The following is a 20,832-nucleotide window of genomic DNA, read 5'->3' as shown; positions in this document are numbered from 1 at the left end:
ATTAGGAGAGGGTAGAAAGTAAGATGGACTCAATCATCTTGAGTCTCGGCTGTAATTCCCAGAGTTTAAAGGCTATAACAAGAGGGGTTTGTTTCCGGACTGTGGAAATCTCCCTGAGGATGCATTGCAATTGGAACTTCAAAAGTTCAAGCAGAGAGGCAATGCATTAAAACCCTAATGATATTCTTGCATTTTAATACACTACCTATTAATTTATTTTTTCTTTTTAATAAGTGAGATTTCTTATTTTTTATTTTCCTTTCTTATCTCTTGCTTCCCAATGAATGCAATATTCTTTGGAAGCTTGATTTTCAAGTCAATGGCCCCCAAGGGCATGTTCCATATAAATAGGGTTCATCTTTTGAATAGTAATAATTTGTTGGCATCATCATTCCCCCTAATGCCTCCATGAGCCGAGATCCAACATATTTCAACAATTTCACCAGCTTCATATAACTGAGGATGCACACTGAATTTGTTGTAGTAGAGAATTTTTAAGGCCACAAGTCTGAAGGGCATCAATAGCAAATAAAGGTAATACTGCAAATACATATGGAAAGTGTAAAATGAAATTTTACCTATAAAATGTTTAACGCACTGCATGGTAGCAAGTGAAAAAATACGAATAACTCCTCGTGACCCAGCTGCTGCTAAGATTGGCCTTCCTGTTTCAGTATCGTAACTCCATGCAACTGTATAGAAGTTTTCTTCTGTCTGAAAAAGCAAATACAGTACAATATCAGTATAAATATTTGTAGCTTATAACTATGGCACTACATTTAAAGCTTATGAAATTCATGTAATTACTCTATTAGGTAAAAAGAAAAAAAAACCTACCTTTTGGAAACAAAAATCTGATATAGAAACATACTGCTGTTTTAAGCAAACAGAATTAAAATACATGACTCCACTATTTCATAACACTGAATTTAACATTCAAGACATCCTTTATCAAAAGTGATTACAAGCCATGTATGCTTTACCATCATTAATAAATTCAGTAGTTGAAAAGCTGAGAAAAAAAAAAATTAAACCATAACAGTAAGCCCATATGGGTACACCCATACAGGGCTGTGAGCAACTAGGTCAATTTTCTTCTTCTCTCATCTGCCTTTAATTTTTATCATGATTAAGATATCATTTATTTGTGTTTATTTAGATTTGTTACACCGTCAAACTTTAATAGGGCTAAGCAAATAGAACAAGGTGAAGTTATAAAGTTGGACAGATGAGAAGTCACAAAAAAAAGTTAACTGGTGCATTGTAAAATGCAATACGTAATGCATACAAGATAAATGAAGGGGGAACGTAAAGAACCTCCAGTACCATCTACAGTGTGTCATACAAACTCACTGCTAGGAAGAATGGGGAAAAACTGAATGTGTGATATATAGGTCGACTACCATTCATCCAGCAATCATTAATCTCGTTCCATCACTAACCTGGCACTAATTTTGGTTGGCGCAATTTCAAATTCCCAGGTCACCACACCAACCTGCCACTTATTATTTATTGGTACAACTTGTGAGCGTACATACTTATCCTACACACAATTGTGTTTGGCTTTTAGGTTGTGATAAAAAAATGAGAAAATGCTGCAATAAAAATATAAGTAAAAATAGTAAAAGTTAAATAGGAAAATCATAAGTATAACACATAACAAAAGCTGTTGCAAGCTCTTTAATGCCAGCAAATGAGTTTGTGTTCATACCCTACAACATGATAGCAGTTATCTCTTGTAGTGTAAAAATTAAAAAGTTAGAAAATACAATAAAAGTATATACAAGAATAATGTAAAATGCATAAAAAAAAAATTCCAAGACAAAGATGGGAATCCTAACAGCCTTCCACCTCCAGACATGTAAATATGCTTCATTGAAAATCCCAGTTCTTTCATTTGGAAGCGGCAATGATGAACTTTCTTGTGAAGTCAATAGAATTAAAATGTATTTTGCCTGTGCATCAGTAAAATTTCACGTCACTTTTATTAAATGTTTCTTCTTTTTCTAACCACCTTGTACTGATTTACAGGGTATTTTAGGGGTACGAAGAAGTGGTTCACTGCTGGGTAAAGTATATTCTAGCCTAAACAGTCTATAATCTGGAAACTGAAAGGTCTCAATGATGCCAGATTAGTGATGGTTGTACTTTAAAGCTCAAAAGAAATGAGCATGGGATTCACTTAATAAAAAAGCTATAAAGCTTTGTGTATAAAATGCTGATTAAGTCTGCAGTGTGTGTATTGTGAATTAGCAAATCAAATCTTCTAGTCATGAATTTTTGGTGAAAAATTTCTCAAAAGAAAATTTGCTAACAAAAGTTTCTATCAAAACTGACAGATTCTTTACACTTAGGAATAAAATTTTCAAAAAGATTTTTTAAACAAACCATTACCGTATTTATATTATTTATGACCACTAAACTAACAAATTTGACAAAGAGAAATACTTTACTTAGAGATATTACCATGTAATTAATAAAGATAAAACCTTACATCAGGATCACTATAGCACTGAAGTAATTTTATCGAACCATCTTCTATGCACTGGTAAACCGAGATACGATTGTTCCCAGCAGTTGCAAAAACAAGAGGCTGACCCTCACGCAGATGTTGATTGAACTGCACTCCAAATATTGGCTGTCCATGGTCTTCCTTTAAATAACACCTGTGAACAAACCAAATTATAATATAATAGTTTAAAATTAAATTACCTTTACAAATGCATATTCTTTCTCTTCCCAGTAATGATAATGGTATTAACAATATTATGGGTGTGTAGTGAGTTAATGTGGCTTTTTTTAAGCAATGTACACTTCAGGGTGTGACATTCCTGCCTACCCGGTATAGAGAAGAAGACTCTTCAGCCTTGGTAGGCAACTCATCTATGAGGACACTGAAATCAAACCAATGGGTGGAATGGACCCTTCTAAGAGGTTACTCTGAAAGCAAATATTGTTCTCCAACCTTGAACTGGGCCATAGCCATTGTATCGTGGCCTTCCATGTCTTAGCTTTGAGTTGCCTCACTTGAGGGTACAATCAGGTATTTTTCCTTTTTTGTTCACTTAACTGTTTATTCAAGATGGGGAAGCTGATGAGAAACCAAAAGTTGCACTGTGGATTATCAGGAAGCCTTCTTTACATAATTTATTCCTTCTAAGCTTTTTATATTTTCTAAATCCATCCTGACTGTCCTCCCCCAGTTGTTGTGGCAAACATGGAGGGCTTCTTATGCATGCCCTATAACATGTGCTGATTCCACCTTATCCACCAGTTGCTTCCAGCATTTCTTCCAGACATGGTTAGGTTTACGTATACTTAAAATGTAATTAGTGTAAATAATGTAAATGCTGTTGTTGTATTACATACAATATTATTGTTTATTATTCTGCTGATTTTTATTATGTTGCTTCATTATGAGTCCATTAGGTTATACAGATTTTTATGTCTACATTGTATCTTTGCGGAAGAGCACAAGCTTAGCAATACAGTGCCTATTCTACAAAATGGCATATTAGCAGATTGCAGTATAACTACAGGCCATTTCTCCCTGTGCTCTCTAAAGTTGCTAAAAAAAATTTGTTTAAGCCACTATATAAACATGTGGAATCTAAAGGATTGTTTGCTGGTAGTCAAAATGCATATAGGAAGCAGTTAGGTACTGGCAATGCTCTTTTAGAATTGACATGCTATTTTCAAAAGAATCTTGATACAGGTTTTAAGTGCAAAGTAATTCAAATGGATTTTTGTCCTGCTTTTGATTTAGTAAATCAGAAGTGACTTATGTATATAAACTTCAGAATCTTTGGGTGAATTCGTATGCTTTAGGTTTACTTCATGATTTCCTTTCAGGTAGGCAGCAGAGTTGCCGTTGATGGGATCTTCAGTGAACCAAGACCTATTGTGTCTAGAGTTCCAAAGAGGAGCATTCTTGGCCCACTGTTATTTTTAATGTATACAATATACAGTTGTTGGCCTGGAAAACAAGATTGTTTAATATGCCAATGATGCAACACTTGTGGGTGTAGTCAAGTCTCCTCTTATGAGAAATGATGCTGTCCTCGGCCTCATTCTTGACATGGCACAGATTAATCAATGGTGTAGTTAGTGGGGTGTGAGGCTAACTCCAGTAAAATGAAAACACTTGATTGGCATATCTTATACGGAATTCGTGGCAAAGACCCAGAATCCCTCGGTGCAGGAAGAAAGGTTCACCTCCTTTTCCATTCCATCTCTGGATGACTTTGCGGACGGTGATTCTCAAGACTCTTATTGTGTCCTGTCAGGGCTCTGCGTTGCTTCTTAAGAGGACACGACATCTTAGGCCAGGTTGTTGTAGGCTTTTAGTTAGCACGGGGCGTCTGCGAAAGAGGTGTCCAAGAATACAATCTCTTTTTGGTTACATGAAGCTGTCAAACAGGCGTATTTGACTCTTGATGATTCCGCCGCCGCGTCTGTGCAGGCCAGAGCACATGACATCAGGGGTATTGGTCCCTCTCTGACTTTCGAGAAGAATTTGGCTGTTCATAGAGTTTTGAGCGCTGGTACTTGGTTACGCCAGTCCACGTTCACCTCTTTCTATCTTAAGGATGTTGCCCACAGATATATGGATATGTTTTCCTTGGGTCCTGTGGTGGCTGTCCAACAGTAAGGAGTGATAACAAACCCTGATGCATTGGTTTGTAATCAAAGTCAGAATTTCTCTTTAGTTCCCTACTGCAATGATTCTTTCCATATATCCTTGTATATAACCCAGTTGGCCGAGTTGTTGGATACCAGTGTATCTAGCTTCTCACGAGCATTAGTCCCTCTCCAGTAGATATTTCTTTTGGAGTTGGACTGGTGGGTTGGCCCCCAGCTGGTTTAGGATGTCTGTACCTCCAACCAAGTAGTACGTATATGTCTATCCTATTGTTAAGACCGAAGGTTTGTTCGCGTATGAACAAATGACAAATTTTCTAAGACAATTTGTATTTTTCATAGCTACAAACCTGAGGTCTTAATGTTTTACTGCCTACCTCTAGCCATCCCTCTGTCATCTTATGACATCCTGGGTTGGGAAAGTCTAAACACGGCAAGCGTGGGTGCGTGGTCTTTGACCAGTTTTCACCCGATATACACAGGTGTTGCCACATCTCACAGATTCCTTGCTTTTCAATCTCCAATTGTCTGACTGTATCCAGCTAGGCGCTAGGAAATTATCCAACATAACAGTAAAATATAATGCTTTACTATAAAAGTGACACACATAAACTTACGTACTATTACCAATATAAAAGGGAGAAACTGAATCGGTTATATAATTAGCAGGACATTGACCTCATCACTAGTGGTGATAACAGGCTCACAGAGAAAGAGAGAAAGAGCTAACAATCATGTACTAACACTAAAACTGATTATGCTTAACTCAGTAAACAGAACTAATCCTGTGACAAATTTCGCCACCTCACAGCAAAAACTATATACTACGTACTTCCCTGAGCTACTGTGTGGTGCCTCAACATCATAATTTAATCTCTAATGGTTAAGCTATTTTTAACACTTAAAACAGCAATTTACAATGGCCTAAATGCCTGTAGTTAAATCTATGTGAAATGAGAACTTGTTCAGATAGTTTATGTAATGGAACTTACCCAAACTTGTAACCCATTTTAGCAGGCCCAATCACTTTCTTCCTTCCACGTTTATTGGCACGACCTTTACGGCGCTGTGTAGGTGTTCCACTTCTAGAATTGTCAGCGTTTGATCCACTTTCTACACTAGAACAATCATCCTGAAATTAGCAACACTATCATTATAAACAAGTTTATTTTTCTTCCAATCAAAAGAAAACCTAATTATAAAAGATCACTAAGTTTGTAAAAGTACAAAATTAAAATACAACAGCATGTTTTATTCCATAATCCTGGTATTCTTCACATTGTTCATTCCAAAGGGTTATTACATATATTGCTAATTGTAAATAAAAATAAAAACAACAAAAGACCACTAAGTCTGCCAAAATAAAACTGAAATAAAATTACATTTTTATAATTAAATAGTTTTGTATATACGTACTTACCCAGTAATTACAGAGCTACCTATTAATTTTCCACCTACAGCAGCCTGAATTCAAATTTCACAGGTAGCATTTTGATTGCTGTGTACTAGGTATACAGTGCCATCCCCTAATGGGAATATTAGGAATGACTTAGCTAATCACCTCATTCTGTTTTATACAAACTAATATCCGTCAGAGGGGAGAAAGAGAGGGAGGGCTCTGATAATGTAATTACTAGGTAAATATGTATTATACAAAACTTTATTCTATTATAAAAATGTCATTTTTGTGTTAAGTGACTTACCTAGTAATTGCATAGCTGATTCCAAATTGAAAGGAAGTAGGATCATGGACATACGTATTCTACTCCAAAACATTAAGCTTTGTAATGGATTTGAAATAAAAAAGTTGCTAACATTAAAAACAATGCATGTCAGTTAATAGAGCTACTGCAAATGGATACTGCCTCTGGTTGCGCTCATCTTAACTCAGTGGCGAGGCGGTATAGCCAAGGATCACCTCCTACTTGGGAACTTTGCAGCGTGGGAAGTGCTCCGATGGTTAGCAAAGCAAGATATGTGTGTTCTGGTGGTTATGTAATAATACTAGGTACCAAAATCCAGTGATATAACCGGAAAATAAGAAAAAGCTGCTGTAAGCACTTTATGTTTAGTCGAGCATGGCAGAAAAGAGAATGTGATTAGCACAGTTGTTCTTAATACTGCCGCTAGGGGGCAGCACTGTATACCTACACTAAGCAATCAAAGCGCTACATGTGAAACTTGAATTTAGGTTGCTGTACGTGGAAAACTAAGAGCTACCTATGTAATTACTGGGCAAGTCACATAAAAAAGAAAAAAAAATGGTCAATACTATCTCTGGTATTCTCCCTGTTGATTAGTTCTCCAAAAGGTTGCTATACTGAATCTTAACCACATGCAAATCACCATTTATGTTGTTCTTTTAAAAGTTTCTGGAGGGTTGATATTTTGTTCTTTATACATATACCTAGTACTACAGTACTTATGATACTCTTGTATAGTTCTATCTAGCTCATCCAAAACATCCTTGGCAAAGCATATGAATAAAGACTTACTCAAATTGATTTTAGTACTACCTTCAACTTCACTAAACATATGGATCTTTTAAGTGCAATTTGTAACTTGATGGTGGTAGCTGAGTACTTGGTCCCATTCAGTTTTCAATGGGATACTAGTAGCAGACAGTTGCTACACGTGGTCTTTGTATAAAGCGTATTTTTCACATGCAGAACAAACCTTCAGTCTTAACAGGATAAATCTTCTGGTGCCAGCTGGAAACCAGTTAAAAAAGCAATCAAAGATTGTATATGCAAGGAATCTGCGTCATCTGCCATCTAATGCATAGAAGAGGTAGAGAGTGGTCATCGACCATGCATGAACCACGTGAGGCATTTAGTCTTCCTTCAACGGCCTTAAGAGAGCGGATATTCGCTTTGCTCTCCTTCCCAAGCCGGTTTTTTGGATAGCCCATGATTCTTTCCTGCTTTTTTTGAGCATCTGAGTGTGTTTGTGTTACCATGGATTCCTCCAAGAAGTGCCGGGCTCGAAAGCACACATGGCCAGGCCTTCCAGGATTCCCATGTTCTCAATTCCTAGCTTCCTCCTTGACTAACCCCCATACACCTTGCAGTAAATGTCATGCTAATCTTTGTAACGTTACCAATCCATGCCTGGAGTGTCGTTCCTGCCCTGTTATGCAGTGGAAGAACTTCTGCAAGAAGACAGAGTATTGCATGATCTCTAGTCCTTCTTGGGAAGGATTCACCCCTCCTCAAGTGGATGCTTATGTTTCCCCTTCTTCCAGACTTTTCCTTTTTGCATCCGTCATCCATTGATGCCTTGTCTTGAAACTTTACTAGATTTATGGGGGAAAAAAAATGAGCTAAAAGAGGTTTGAAAAATCCAAAGACTTTCATAAAAATCCTGAGATACTGGGAGAGTACCCTGTAGTATCACTAGAGGTCACTGCTGACCTACTGATCATATGAGGTTGTACTATCACCAGGATTGAGTAACCATGCAAAATTTCAAGTCAATCAGACAAAGGGAGCAGTTCAAAAATTGAGTTACGAGTTTTGACCCAGACAGACAGATGCAGAAGTCAAGTTAAATAAAAGCATGTAAAAAGACACAAAGGAAGCCCTAACCAGAGCATTTACCACTGGATGAACTATAGCCAAGGATCACCTCCTACTTGGGAACTTTGCAGCGTGGGAAGTGCTCCGATGGTTAGCAAAGCAAGATATGTGTGTTCTGGTGGTTATGTAATAATACTAGGTACCAAAATCCAGTGATATAACCGGAAAATAAGAAAAAGCTGCTGTAAGCACTTTATGTTTTAGTCCCCCCCCCCCCGAGCAATGGCAGAAAAAGAAGAAATGTGAGATTAGCACAGTTGTTCTTAATACTGCCGCTAGGGGGCGGCAGCACTGTATACCTACACTAAGCAATCAAAGCGCTACATGTGAAAATGACAATTTGTCTAAAATTGCATTTTTCCTAACTATACAAACCTGAGGTCCTTTTACAATAGGAAGGTACTAGCGGCAGCTGGATAGTCGTAAGCTTTCGAACAAGGGGTTCGGTAGTTAACTGCTTGTCCGACAGGCGCGCGCGCGCGACTGGGAGGTAAACAAATCACTTTTGCTTTTGGCCCAAGCAAAAACTGCAGAGTGAGGGGGTGGCATGAGGTGGGGCTATGTGTAAAAGGACCTCAGGTTTGTATAGTTAGGAAAAATGCAATTTTAGACAAATTGTCATTTGTTCCGACACGGCATACAAACCTTCGGTCCTTTTACAATAGGAAGACTCACTTCTTGGTGGGAGGAATCTGAGTCTTTGTGAACAGACTGGTGTTCGCCCAACCTTGGAAGCCTCCCTGGTCGTAAGAGCGAGGGAGGGATCCAAGCCTCTGTCCGATTGATCGGGGTGTGCACCGCAGGATCAATGGTCAGACCTCTGGACCGAGTACTAGAGAGAGGCATGCGTATCTCTTCGTACCAGCAATGTAAGAACTTGTTCCTGTACAGGAGCAAATATAAAGTCATGGGTTTTTGACTCTTGTAGGCATCCACTTCCCCCCTTGTAGAAGGAAGTGGTGGATATTCTGCTCCTATCCCTAGTGAAAGGGATAGGATGGGGCTCTGTCATATAGCTCACCTGCATCTCGTCCTCATCCAGCGTAGTGACGACCATGGCCCTCTGCCCACAGGTAGAGGGGAAGGAAAAGATGGGAAGAGAGCCAGTCACTCACTCACTCACACATCCATCCACACAGTCACACCAGGACTCGATGCTGTTCAGCCTGCGAGGGTCTGGGTTAGCTACACAACTTGTTGAGCAGCCACCACGGGTCCCAAGGAAAATGTATCCAAGGACCGTGGGCAATATCCCGAAGGTAGAAGGACGTAAAGGTAGTCTGGTTAGACCAGACCCCTGCCTTCAGGACCTGCGCCACGGAGAAGTTCTTACGGAACGCCAACGACGGGCCAATACTTCTGACTTCGTGAGCTCTCGGACGGGACGTACGGATGTCGTCACTACCATCAGCCTCATACGCCCTCCTGATGACCTCACGTAGCAGAAAGAAAGAGTGTTCTTGGATACCTCTTTCTTGGTGACCCCCACCCCGGTGCTAACGAAGAGGCGTCGACACTCAGGCCTGAGGTGTCGAGTTCTCTTCAGATAGCGCCGTAAGCGCCCTCACAGACAGAGCAGCATCTCATCCGCATCATTATCGGGTGAAGTCCATTAGGAGGGAATCGTGAATGACTCCGAACCTGTCGTCAGGGATCGACGGTTTCTGAGTCTTCGCAACGAAGTTCGGGACGAAATCGAGCGTCACGGATCCCATCCCCTGGAGTGTCGTACATCATAGGAAAGACCATGAAGTTCCCCTACTCTCTTCGCCGATGCCAGGGCCAGCAAGAAGAGGGTCTTGAGGGTCAGATCCCTGTCTGACGACTCCCGGAGTGGCTCGAACGGCGCTCGAAGTCAAAACTCCTAAGGACGAGAGTCACATCCACGCAGGGGGCCTGAGTCCCTGGGGGGTGGGCAAGACCTTTCGAAGCTCCTCATAAGCAAGGAAATCTCGAACGAGTTCGAGATGTCCAACCCCCTCAGTTTCAGGACGAGCGCCAAGGCGGCTCTGTATCCTTTGACTGTGGGACTGAGAGTAAGGAGCTTCTCTCGGCGAAGAAAAACGAGGAAATCCGCTACCTGCTGAAGAGTGGCTCTGAGAGGAGATAGACCCCGTCTACGACACCAACCACAGAAGACGGCCCACTTCCCCTGGTACACAGCTGCAGAGGACTGACGGACGTTTCCCAGCCATCTCTGTTGCTGCGCTACGAGAAAAGCCTCTCGTTCGCAAGAGATGGTGGATAACAGCCAGCCGTGAAGACGTAGGGACTGGACTGCTCGGTGGTACCGCTCGACGTGTGGCTGGGCGAGAAGGTTATGCCAAGGGGGAATCTCTCTCGGTTCTCCTGCGAGAAGAGCCAGCAGGTCCGGATACCAAATGGCCTGTGGCCACTTGGGAGCCACCAGGATCATCCTGAGATTGGCGGGTGTGACCAGTGCTGACTGATCACCCCTTGCGAATCAGGCTGAACGGGGGAAAAGGCATAGGCGAAGAGGTTGTCCCACGGGTGTTGAAGAGCGTCCTCTGCAGCTGCCCATGGGTCCGGCACGGCCGAGAAGAACACCTGGAGCTTCCTGTTGTGCCGGGTGGCGAACAGATCCACGACTGGTCGCCCCCACAGGTCGAAGAGCCTTTCCGCCACGTCCTGGTGTAGAGACCATTCGGTCCCTATCACCTGATCCCGACGGCTGAGCGTGTCTGCTACTACATTCCTCTTCCCTGGAATGTAGCGTGCCGACAGCTCTATTGAGTGTGGCCTGAGCCCACCCCTCGTGCACCTGCCGAGTCAACTGGTACAACGGGAGAGACACTAGGCCCCCCTGTTTGTTGACGTAAGCCACCACCGTGGTGTTGTCGCACATCAACACCACTGAGTGTCCCATCAAGCGGTCCTGAAACTCTTGGAGAGCGAGAAACGCTGCCTTGAGTTCCAGTACATTGATGTGAAGGTGCTTGTCGTTCTCGTCCCACACTCCTGAAGTCAGCAACTCCTCCAGGTGTGCGCCCCATCCCTCGGTCGATGCGTCTGAGAACAGCTGCATGTCCGGGGGGGGAGTGCGCAGAGGCACTCCTCTTAAGAGGTTCCTGTCGTCCAGCCACCAGGCTAGGTCCTGCCTCACCTCCTGTGTCAGTGACACTGGAAAGCTTGGGGGATCCGTCGCCTGCGACCAACTCTACCTTTATCTCCACTGAAGAGACCGCAGGTGAAGACGCCCGTGAGGGACTAACTTCTCGAGCGACGACAGGTGTCCGATCACGACTTGCCATCGCTGAGCTACCTGTTCCTGCCGAGACAGGAACTGGTTGGCTGCCTCCCTGAATCTGCTGATCCGCGAGTCTGCGGGGAAGACTCGCCCTGCTACCGTGGTCGATTTCATCAGCATACCCATGGTACTTCATCCTCTGCTTGGGCTCGAGATCGGACTTCTCGAAGTTCACCACGATCCCCAGATCGTGGCAGAACTCGAGCAGTCGATCCCTGTCCTGTAGCAAACTGCGAGCGGGAGCTCGCCAGGACTAACCAATCGTCGAGATACCTCATCAGACGTATCCCGTGCGAATGGGCCCAAGCAGACACCAGAGTGAACACTCGCGTGAACACCTGTGGGGCGGTTGAGAGACCGAAGCACAGTGCCCTGAACTGGTACACCGTCCCGTCGAGGATGAAGCGGAGGTACTTTCTGGAGGACTGATGAATGGGTATTTGGAAATATGACAATTTGTCCAAAATTGCATTTTTCCTAACTATACAAACCTGAGGTCCTTTTACAATAGGAAGGTACTAGCGGCAGCTGGATAGGTCGTAAGCTTTCGAACAAGGGGTTCGGTAGTTAACTGCTTGTCCGACAGGCCCGCGCGCGCGCGACTGGGAGGTAAACAAATCACTTTTGCTTTTTGGCCCAAGCAAAAACTGCAGAGTGAGGGGTGGCATGAGGTGGGGCTATGTGTAAAAGGACCTCAGGTTTGTATAGTTAGGAAAAATGATATTGTTATAATACAATAAAGTTTCATACATACTTACCTGGCAGATATATACATAGCTAAGACTCCGTCGTCCCCGACAGAAATTCAAATTTCGCGCCACTCGCTACAGGTAGGTCAGGTGATCTACCGGCCTGCCCTGGGTGGCAGGACTAGGAACCAATCCCGTTTTCTCTCACCATATTTTCTCTTCCACCTGTCTCCTTGCGGGGAGGCTGGGTGGGCCCTAATCGTATATATCTGCCAGGTAAGTATGTATGAACTTTATTGTATTATAACAATATCATTTTCATACAATCAACTTACCTGTCAGATATATACATAGCTGATTGGCACCCTTCGGTGGAGGGTAAGAGACAGCTACTACTAGAATAGACAGGTAAACAACATCTGTTGTAGGTATAAATTAAAAACCTTGGTTCCTACCTGATAGGTGGTAGACTCCGTGGGTGTTTTCCCCGTAGTCTGCATCACCTCAAGAAACTTTAGCGAGATATGTGATCTATGGCCAAGAATTCTTGTGGGTCTGCCGAAGGGGTCCTTATCCACTTACTCGGCAGAGCCTGAAAGGACTTTGTCAATGGGTGCTGATCCACTTACATGACAACACACCTTATTAAGGAGCAAACAATCAATCCCGACCACCTGATCCTAACCACCATGTTAGTATTAAAAATTGCTCAGAGTTATCCCCAACTCTTCGCAACAACCGTAACTCAAACCACAATGCACAAGTACACAATTTAATTTATTTTCTATTACAGATATCACAAGAGTTCTTACTGAACTGAAGTGACTGGACGCTTGTGCGACAACTGCACTTGTTCAGAAGAAAGTCTAGAACATATCTATATTTAAGGTTTCTTTACAAGATATCACAAGAGTTCCTTACTGAACTGAAGTGACTGGACGCCTGTGCGACAACTGCACTTGTTCAGAAGAAAGGCTAGAACATATCTATATTTAAGGATTTGTTGTAAGCTCCTGTACCCAGGATTGTGCCCGCAGACACAAAAGGACCTAATGAAAACATTTTTATTTTTCATAGGTCACACGCACGTCCTTCAAATAGTGAGCCGCAAACACAGAATTACTTCTCCAATATGTCGCTTCCAAGATATTCTTCAGCGACATATTTCTCTGAAAGAGAGAGACGTTTGCCACTGCTCTCACTTCATTGAGCTTTTACTCTTAGGAGTTTTAAGGAATCGTAAGTGCAAGCCTTATGAGCGTCCATAATTACGCTCCTGCACAAAAAAAGTGGCTAATGCATTCTTAGACATAGGTCTTGATGGATCCTTCACTGAGCACCACAGGCCTTGTCTAGAACCTCCCAACTGTTCCTTTTTCTTAAGTAAAACTTTAATGCCCTTACTGGGCAAAGAGACCTCTCCGGTTCCCTGCCGACGAGACCCGATAATCCTTTTACTGTTCGAAGTTTCTCGGCCAGGGTTTCGAAGGATTTTCATTCTTCGCTAAGAATAATTCCTTGAAAGAACAGATGGCTGAATCTATATTGAACCCGACTTTGCACTAAGGGCGTGTAGTTCGCTAACCCTTTTTTGCCGTTGCCAGTGACAAAAGGAATAAACATTTTCTCGTTATATCACGAAAACGAGGCCAAATGTAGGGGTTCAAATCTCTCTGAAGTCAAGAACTTCAGTACTACGTCTAGATTCCAGTTAGGGGGAGAAGTCATTCTATACTTCTTGGTCTCAAACTGACCTAATCAGATCATGCAGGTCCTTATTGTTTCCCAAATCTAGGCCTCTATTCCTAAAGACGGCCGATAGCATACTCCTATAGCCCTTTATCGTGGCTACGGAGAGCTGCGACTCTTCCCTCAGAAATAACAACAGAAAATCAGCTATTTCAGCTATAGAGGTACTGGAGGAGGACAACTTCTTTGACTTACACCACCTTCTAAAAACTTCCCACTTGGATTGATAAACCGGATAGTGGAAGTTCTCCGGGCTCTAGCGATCGAGCTTGCTGCTTTACTAGAAAAGCCTCTCGCTCTGACCGTCTTTCGATAGTCGAAAGGCAGTCAGAGCGAGAGCGGGGAGGTTTTGATGAAACCTCTCGAAGTGTGGTTGTCTGAGAAGATCCCTCCTTTGTGGAAGTATCTGGGGAAGTCTACTATCCACTCCAGTACCTCTGGAAACCATTCTTGAGCTGGCCAAAAGGGGGCTATCAGGTCATTCTTGTCCCCTTTGAAGTCACAAACTTCCTGAGTACTTGCCCCAGAATCTTGAATGGGGGAAATGCGTAAACGTCTACCTGAGACCAATCTAGTAGGAAGGCGTCTACTGCTAGAGCTCTGGGATCTTCTACCACTGAACAGAAGACTTCCAGTCTCCTCGAGAGGAACGTGGCAAAGAGGTCGACATGAGGAGTTCCCCAAAGAGGACCAGAGCTTTGAGGCAAAACTCTGAGTGGAGGGTCCACCCCCTCGGTGAAGGACCTGGTTCCTCCTGCTCCAGCCTTTCCGCTCGTACGTTCCTTACTCCCTGAACGAACCTCGTCAAGAGAGAGATGTTCCTCTGGGATGTCCACAACAGAAGTTCTCTCGTGAGTTCGTAAAGGGCATACGAGTGAGTACCTCCTTGCTTCCGAATGTATGCTAGAGCTTTTGTATTGTCCGCATTCACTTGAACTATTTTGTTGCAAACTAACGGTTCGAAGCTCTTAGAGATAGGTGTACAGCTAGCAGTTCTTTGCAGTTTATGTGCCAGGACACTTGAAGAGCATTCCAAGTGCCTGACACTTCTCTCTTTCCCAAAGTTGCTCCCCATCCTTTTTCCGACGCGTCGGAAAACAATACAAGGTTTGGGCTCTGTATTTCCAGGGAAGTACCTTTGTTTTCCCTCAGTGGGAGTAACCACCATTCTAAATGTCGTTTTATCCGATTTGGAATGGGAAAAAAGTCCGAGAGTAGTCCTGTCTTCATGTTCCACGAACTTCTGAGGAAGAACTGAAGAGGACGGAGATGAAGTCTTCCTAGGTGAAAGAACTGTTCGAGCGAGGAAAGGGTCCCTAAAAGGCTCAACCATTCCCTCACCGAAGTCCGTTCCTTCCTTAGAAGAGAGAGACTTTTTCTAAACTCTCGCTAGTCTCTCTTGAGAAGGAAATACTCGAAAACCCCGAGAATCCATCCGAATCCCCAGATAGACCAAGTTTCTGGCTGGGGATCAGTTGGGACTTCTCGAGGTTCACGAGTAATCCTAAAGTCTTTAAAAGGTTTAGTGTCACATTCATGGGTCCTCCAAACACTGTTCCTCTGACTTTGCTCTGATAAGCCCGTCGTCTAGATAAAGAGATATACTGATTCCTTTCAGATGAAGCCATCTCGCGCCACATTTTTTTCAAAAGGTTTTCAAAAGGTTCGTGAAAACCTGAGGCGCCGTCGACAGGGCCGAAGCACAAGGCTCTGAATTGGAAGATCCTTCCCCCCGTCATGAAACGGAGGTACTTCTTCGACGAAGGATGGATCGGGACGTGAAAATATGCGTCCTGGAGATCCAGAGACACCATCCAATCCCTTGGCGAAGAGCCGCCAGGACTGAAGCAGAGGTTTCCATGGAGAACTTCTGTTTTTGAACAAACTTGTTTCAGAGCACTGACATCCAGAAACTGGTCTCCATCCCCCCGAGGCTTTCGCAACCAAGAAAGACGATTGTAAAACCCCGGGGAGCTTTGATCCAGCACAAGTTCTATAGCTCTCTTGTCCCACATCTGATCCACCATTTGTTGAAGAGTATCTTTCAAAACACAGGGTCCTTGTAATTGGCGGACAATTCCCTTCGGAGTTGACGTCAAGGGGAGGATTGTCCAGGAAAGGAATGAGATATCCCTTCTGAAGAACCGACATCGACCAAGGATCTGTGTCGATGCGAGTCCAGGCTTCCGCAAATCCCCGGAGCCTGGCACCTACTGGTGTTTGGAGGAGCGCCACTTCACTTTCCCCTTTTAAAGGGGCGGAACGAGGCTCGACCTCTCTTCTCGGTCGTTTTCCTTTTAGCGGTAACTCTAGTTGGAGGGCCGCCTCGAAAGGGCCGAACAGGAGTAGACGCCACTTTCTTTTCACCCACCATTACTGGTCTCTTCTTCCTGGACGATTGCAGAAGAAGATCTTGAGTCGCTTTCTCCGTCAGCGATCGGGAAAATATCCTTCACCAACTGTGACGGAACAGAAAATCAGACCTAGGGGCAGAATAACAAAGCTGCTCTTTGTGAGTGTGATACTGCTTTCGTCAAGAAGCGCTAAACACAGATATCTTCTTTTCAAAGTAGACCTGCTCCAAACAAGGAAGAAAACCTTCCCCTGAGCCGTCTTGCACCGCCTTTGTCAATACATGACAGAATTGCAAGGAGAACATCCGTTCTAGCCCTTCAGGGGCATGAGCCTTCTTGGACATCCACCCCAAGGGCCAATCTAGGAAGTTAAAGACTTCTAGAATGTGAAAAAGTCCCTTGAGGAGATGATCCAACTATGAAAGGCCCCAAGTAATCTTAGCCGCTGTGAAGGCTATGTCTCCTGGATGCGTTTCTACCAGACTGGAAAAGTCAGCTTCAGCTGAAGCAGGGAGAGTGAGACCCATATTCTCCCCAGTCTGGTACCAAATCCCTCTCTTGCCGGTCAGTCTAGGGGGAGGCATGCAAAAGACTGTCCTTACAAGCTCCTTCTTAGTAAGCATCCAGTTATCAAGCGATTGCAGAGCTCTCTTCATAGAAATCGTCGGTCTCATCTTCACGAAAGCCGACGATTTCGGAGTCTTCGAGCATGAAAAAACGAGAACGAGGACGAAGGAGGAGCGGCAGGGATCAATGCGTCTCCGTATTCCTGGAGAAGAGAGCTGTCAAGACTTTGTAGTTCGACAGTCCTTCCTTACTGTGAGACTCGTCCTCTGATTACTCTTTCCATAATTGGATCAGCAGGAGAGACCACTTCTCGTTCCTGGTCTTCTTGTCCAACCATTCTCTCTATTGGGGACAAACTCCTAATAGGAGAGGGGCTAAGAGAGTGTAAAGAGGCTCCTATGTTCGACTGGCTCTTCGTACTTGGCTGGCGCCTCGCGCCTGGCTGGCGCCTCGCGCTTGGCTGGCGTCTCGCGCCCTGGCTGATTGCTCGCGCTTGGCTGGCGCCTCGCGCCTGGCAAGATCCTCGCGCTTGGTTAGTGTCTCGCGCTGACTGACTCTTCGCGCTTGGCTGGCGCCTCGCGCCTGACTGGAGTCTCGCGCCTCTGAAACCGTCTCGCGCCTGACTGACACCTCGTGCCTTATTGAAGACTCGCGTCTTCCTGAAGTCCCTCCTTGCGTGACAGCTGTTCTTCTTGAGCCTCACTGCTTGGATGAATGCTCACGCCTGTTTGTAACTCCGCGCTTGCAATGCGTTTCTTCTGACTCTCTCTTAGAGGACGCCTCTCGTCTGTAGGACGCCTCGCGCTTAGCTGTTGCTACGCGCTTGTCCTGGCGGATCCATATCTTTCCCACGAGTCTCTATCTGAGATCTCAAAGCTCACGTTTCGCAGGAGCCTCACCTGGTGGGAGGAAAGGAAGACGAGTCTTCTTGACCGGCAGTCTGACGTCTTTCTTACGAGGAGGATCCTTCGAAAGGACTCCTACTAGGGCGGAAAGCTGTTCCTGTACCGCCCAAATGATCCTTTTGGACGCTTCTCCTGCGTCTTTTTTTTTTTCCTTTTGAACGGGAGAGGAAGACCTCAAAGAAAGCGTGTTGCCCCGATCATGGAACGGCGAAAACCCTCTTCGCCTTCTTGATAGAAGGAGGTTCTTCTTCCGAAAAGCGTTCCGGGCTTGAATCCAAACCAGGATCTCTCCAGTGCCATTTTCAGGGGCCTGGACAAGTCCGAATCCATTCCACCCTCGTTTAGGAGAGGGAGAAGCGGACGAAGAGAAGCACTCTCTGAGGACGCTTTTTCGATAGCGGTCCTGAGCAGGCTGTCTATGCACAGCACCTGCTGAAGGGACGCCTGACCGGGGGAATTCTCCACAACCTCCGTACGGCTTTCGACTTTCCTTCTCCTCTGGGCTTGGGAGCTTGGAAGAGGTCTAGGCCTGGGAGCGTCGCAGAGACGGTCAGACGCCCCCTCCACAACACTGGGGACACTCACTTCACTAAAGCACTTTCACCATCCTACCTTTTATGGTAGCCCTTTCGGCTTTCATCCTGAGAATCGTAGCCTTCAGTTCAGCAATTTCCGAAGCTGAATCTGAATGTACAGTCAGTGAGGGTCCTGATAGAGAATCATAATTAAGAGAAGAGTTAGAATTGTCTAAAGGCTCAATAGGCCTTGTACAACTACCCGCCATCTTAGATGCCGCCCTTCTTACTCTATCCCTTTCTAACTTCTTCAAGTAAGAAAGTTAGAGTCTTCCATTCCTCAACATTCAACCTTTCACACTCATGACAGGTGTTAGAAATAGAACAATCAAAACCCCTACATTTGCGACATACAGTGTGAGGATCAAACCGAAGCTTTCGGTATCCTCACCTTGCAGCCTACATTCACACACATTCTAACACAAACACTTGAATCAGACATTCTGGAGAAAAAATCAACAAAGCAAGTCCAAATCAGTCCACCAGTAGCGAATGCCAAAAACAACGATCCAGGTACTTCACCAAAAGTCCACAAAAAGATGATCATTGCTTAGAAAAGCGAATTACCAGTCAAGAGGAGGCAGCAACGATGTTGATACCACCGGCGACAGAAAATATATGAGAAGAAAACGGGATTGGTTCCTAGTCCTGCCACCCAGGGCAGGCCGGTAGAATCACCTGACCTACCTGTAGCGAGTGGCGCGAAATTTGAATTTCTGTCCGGGGACGACGGAGTCTTTAGCTTATGTATATATCTGAACAGGTAAGTTGATTGTATGAAAATGCAATTTTGGACAAATTGTCATTTGTTCCGACACGGACATACAAACCTTCGGTCTTTTACAATAGGAAGACTCACTTCTGGTGGGTGGAATCTGTGGGTGAGCTTTTGTGAACAGACTGGTGTTCGCCCAACCTTGGAAGCCTCCCTGGTCGTAAGAGCGAGGGAGGGATCCAAGCCTCTGTCCGATTGATCGGGTGTGCACCGCAGGATCAATGGTCAGACCTCTGGACCGAGTACTAAGAAGAGAGGCAAGCGTATCTCTTCGTACCAGCAATGTAAGAACTTGTTCCTGTACAGGAGCAAGATTAAAAGTCATGGTTTTGACTCTTGTAGGCATCCACTTGTTCCCCCCCTTGTAGAAGGAAGTGGTGGGATATTCTGCTCCTATCCCTAGTGAAAGGGATAGGATGGGGCTCTGTCATATAGCTCACCGGCATCTCGTCCTTATCCAGCAGGGTAATGACCGTATCCCTCTACCCACAGGTAGAGTAGAAAAAGATAGAAAGAGAAGCCAGTCACTTTTTTTTCTCATTCACTATCTATTCATACAGTCACACAGGACTCGATGCTGTTCAGCCTGCATAGGGGGTCTGGGTTAGCTAGACGACGTGTTGAGCAGCCACCACGGGTCCTAAGGAAACAGATCCAAGGGACGGACCTATGGGGCAATATCCAAGAGGTATAAGGAAGGTGCCGGTGGTCTGGTTGTACCAGACCCTGCCTTCCATACCTGCGCCACGGAGAAGTTCTTACGAAACGCCAACGAGGGGCCAATACTTCTGACTTCTGTGAGCTCTCGGACGGGACGTACGGATGTCGTCACTACCATCAGCCTCATACGCCCTCCTGAAGACCTCACGCAGCCAGGACGAAAGAGTGTTCTTGATACTTCTTTTCTTGGTGAACCCCGTTGCGAACGAAGAGGCGGTCGACACTCAGGCCCGAGGTGTCGAGTTCTCTTCAGATAGCGCCGTAGCGTCCTCCCAGGACAAAGCAGCATCTCATCCACATCATTATCTGCATGAAGTTCCCGTACTCTCTTCGCCGATGCCAGGTCCAGCAAGAAGAGGGTCTTGTGAGTTCCCTGGGTTGGCAAGACCTTTGGAGCTGCTCTTAAGCAAGGAGATCTCGAACGAGTTCGAGATGTCCAATCCCGTCAGTTTTCAGGACGAGCGTCAAGGCGGCTCTGTATCCTTTGACTGTGGGAAACTTAGAGGAGCTTCCTCGGCGAAGAAAAACGAGGAAAAACCGCTACCTGCTGAAGAGTGGCTCTGAGAGGAGATAGGCCCCGTCTACGACACCAACCACAGAAGACGGCCGACTTCCCCTGGTACACAGCTGCAGAGGACTGACGGACGTTTCCAGCCATCTCTGTTGCTGCGCTACGCAAAAGCTTCTCGTTCGCAAGAGATGGTGGATAACAGCCAGCCGTGAAGACGTAGGGACTGGACTGCTCGGCTGGTAACAGCTCGACGTGTGGCTGGGCGAGAAGGTTGTGCCAATGGGGAATTTCTCTCGGTCTCTTGCGAGAAGAGCCAGCAGGTCCGGATACCAAATGGCTGTGGCCATTTGGGAGCCATCAGGATCATCCTGAGATTCGGGATGACCAGTGCTCGACGATCACCTTGCGAATCAGGCTGAACGGGGGAAAGGCATAGGCGAAGAGGTTGTCCCACGGGTGTTGAAGAGCGTTCCTCTGCAGCTGCCCATGGATCCGGCACG

General features: G+C 45.0%; 1 protein-coding gene across 9 annotated transcripts in view; it reads right to left on the bottom strand.

Annotated features, from left to right (window-relative positions):
- The window catches only part of LOC135223803 (polycomb protein EED-like), a 73,387-nt gene that overhangs the window by 35,942 nt on the left and 16,613 nt on the right, over positions 1-20,832 (bottom strand). For all 9 annotated transcript variants that reach the window (XM_064262698.1, XM_064262636.1, XM_064262651.1 and 6 more), the window contains exons 2-4: positions 5,634-5,773; positions 2,495-2,666; positions 579-714 (exon numbers count right to left, since the gene is read on the bottom strand). In XM_064262698.1, coding sequence (XP_064118768.1) covers positions 579-714; positions 2,495-2,666; positions 5,634-5,650 — 325 coding nt within the window. In that variant the 5' untranslated portion in view covers positions 5,651-5,773. The remainder of the gene's footprint in view (positions 1-578; positions 715-2,494; positions 2,667-5,633; positions 5,774-20,832) is intronic.

The sequence above is a fragment of the Macrobrachium nipponense genome, chromosome 20 (assembly GCF_015104395.2).
Source record: "Macrobrachium nipponense isolate FS-2020 chromosome 20, ASM1510439v2, whole genome shotgun sequence".
Classification (NCBI taxonomy): domain Eukaryota; kingdom Metazoa; phylum Arthropoda; class Malacostraca; order Decapoda; family Palaemonidae; genus Macrobrachium; species Macrobrachium nipponense.
This window is presented reverse-complemented; position numbering and strand designations above follow the sequence as displayed.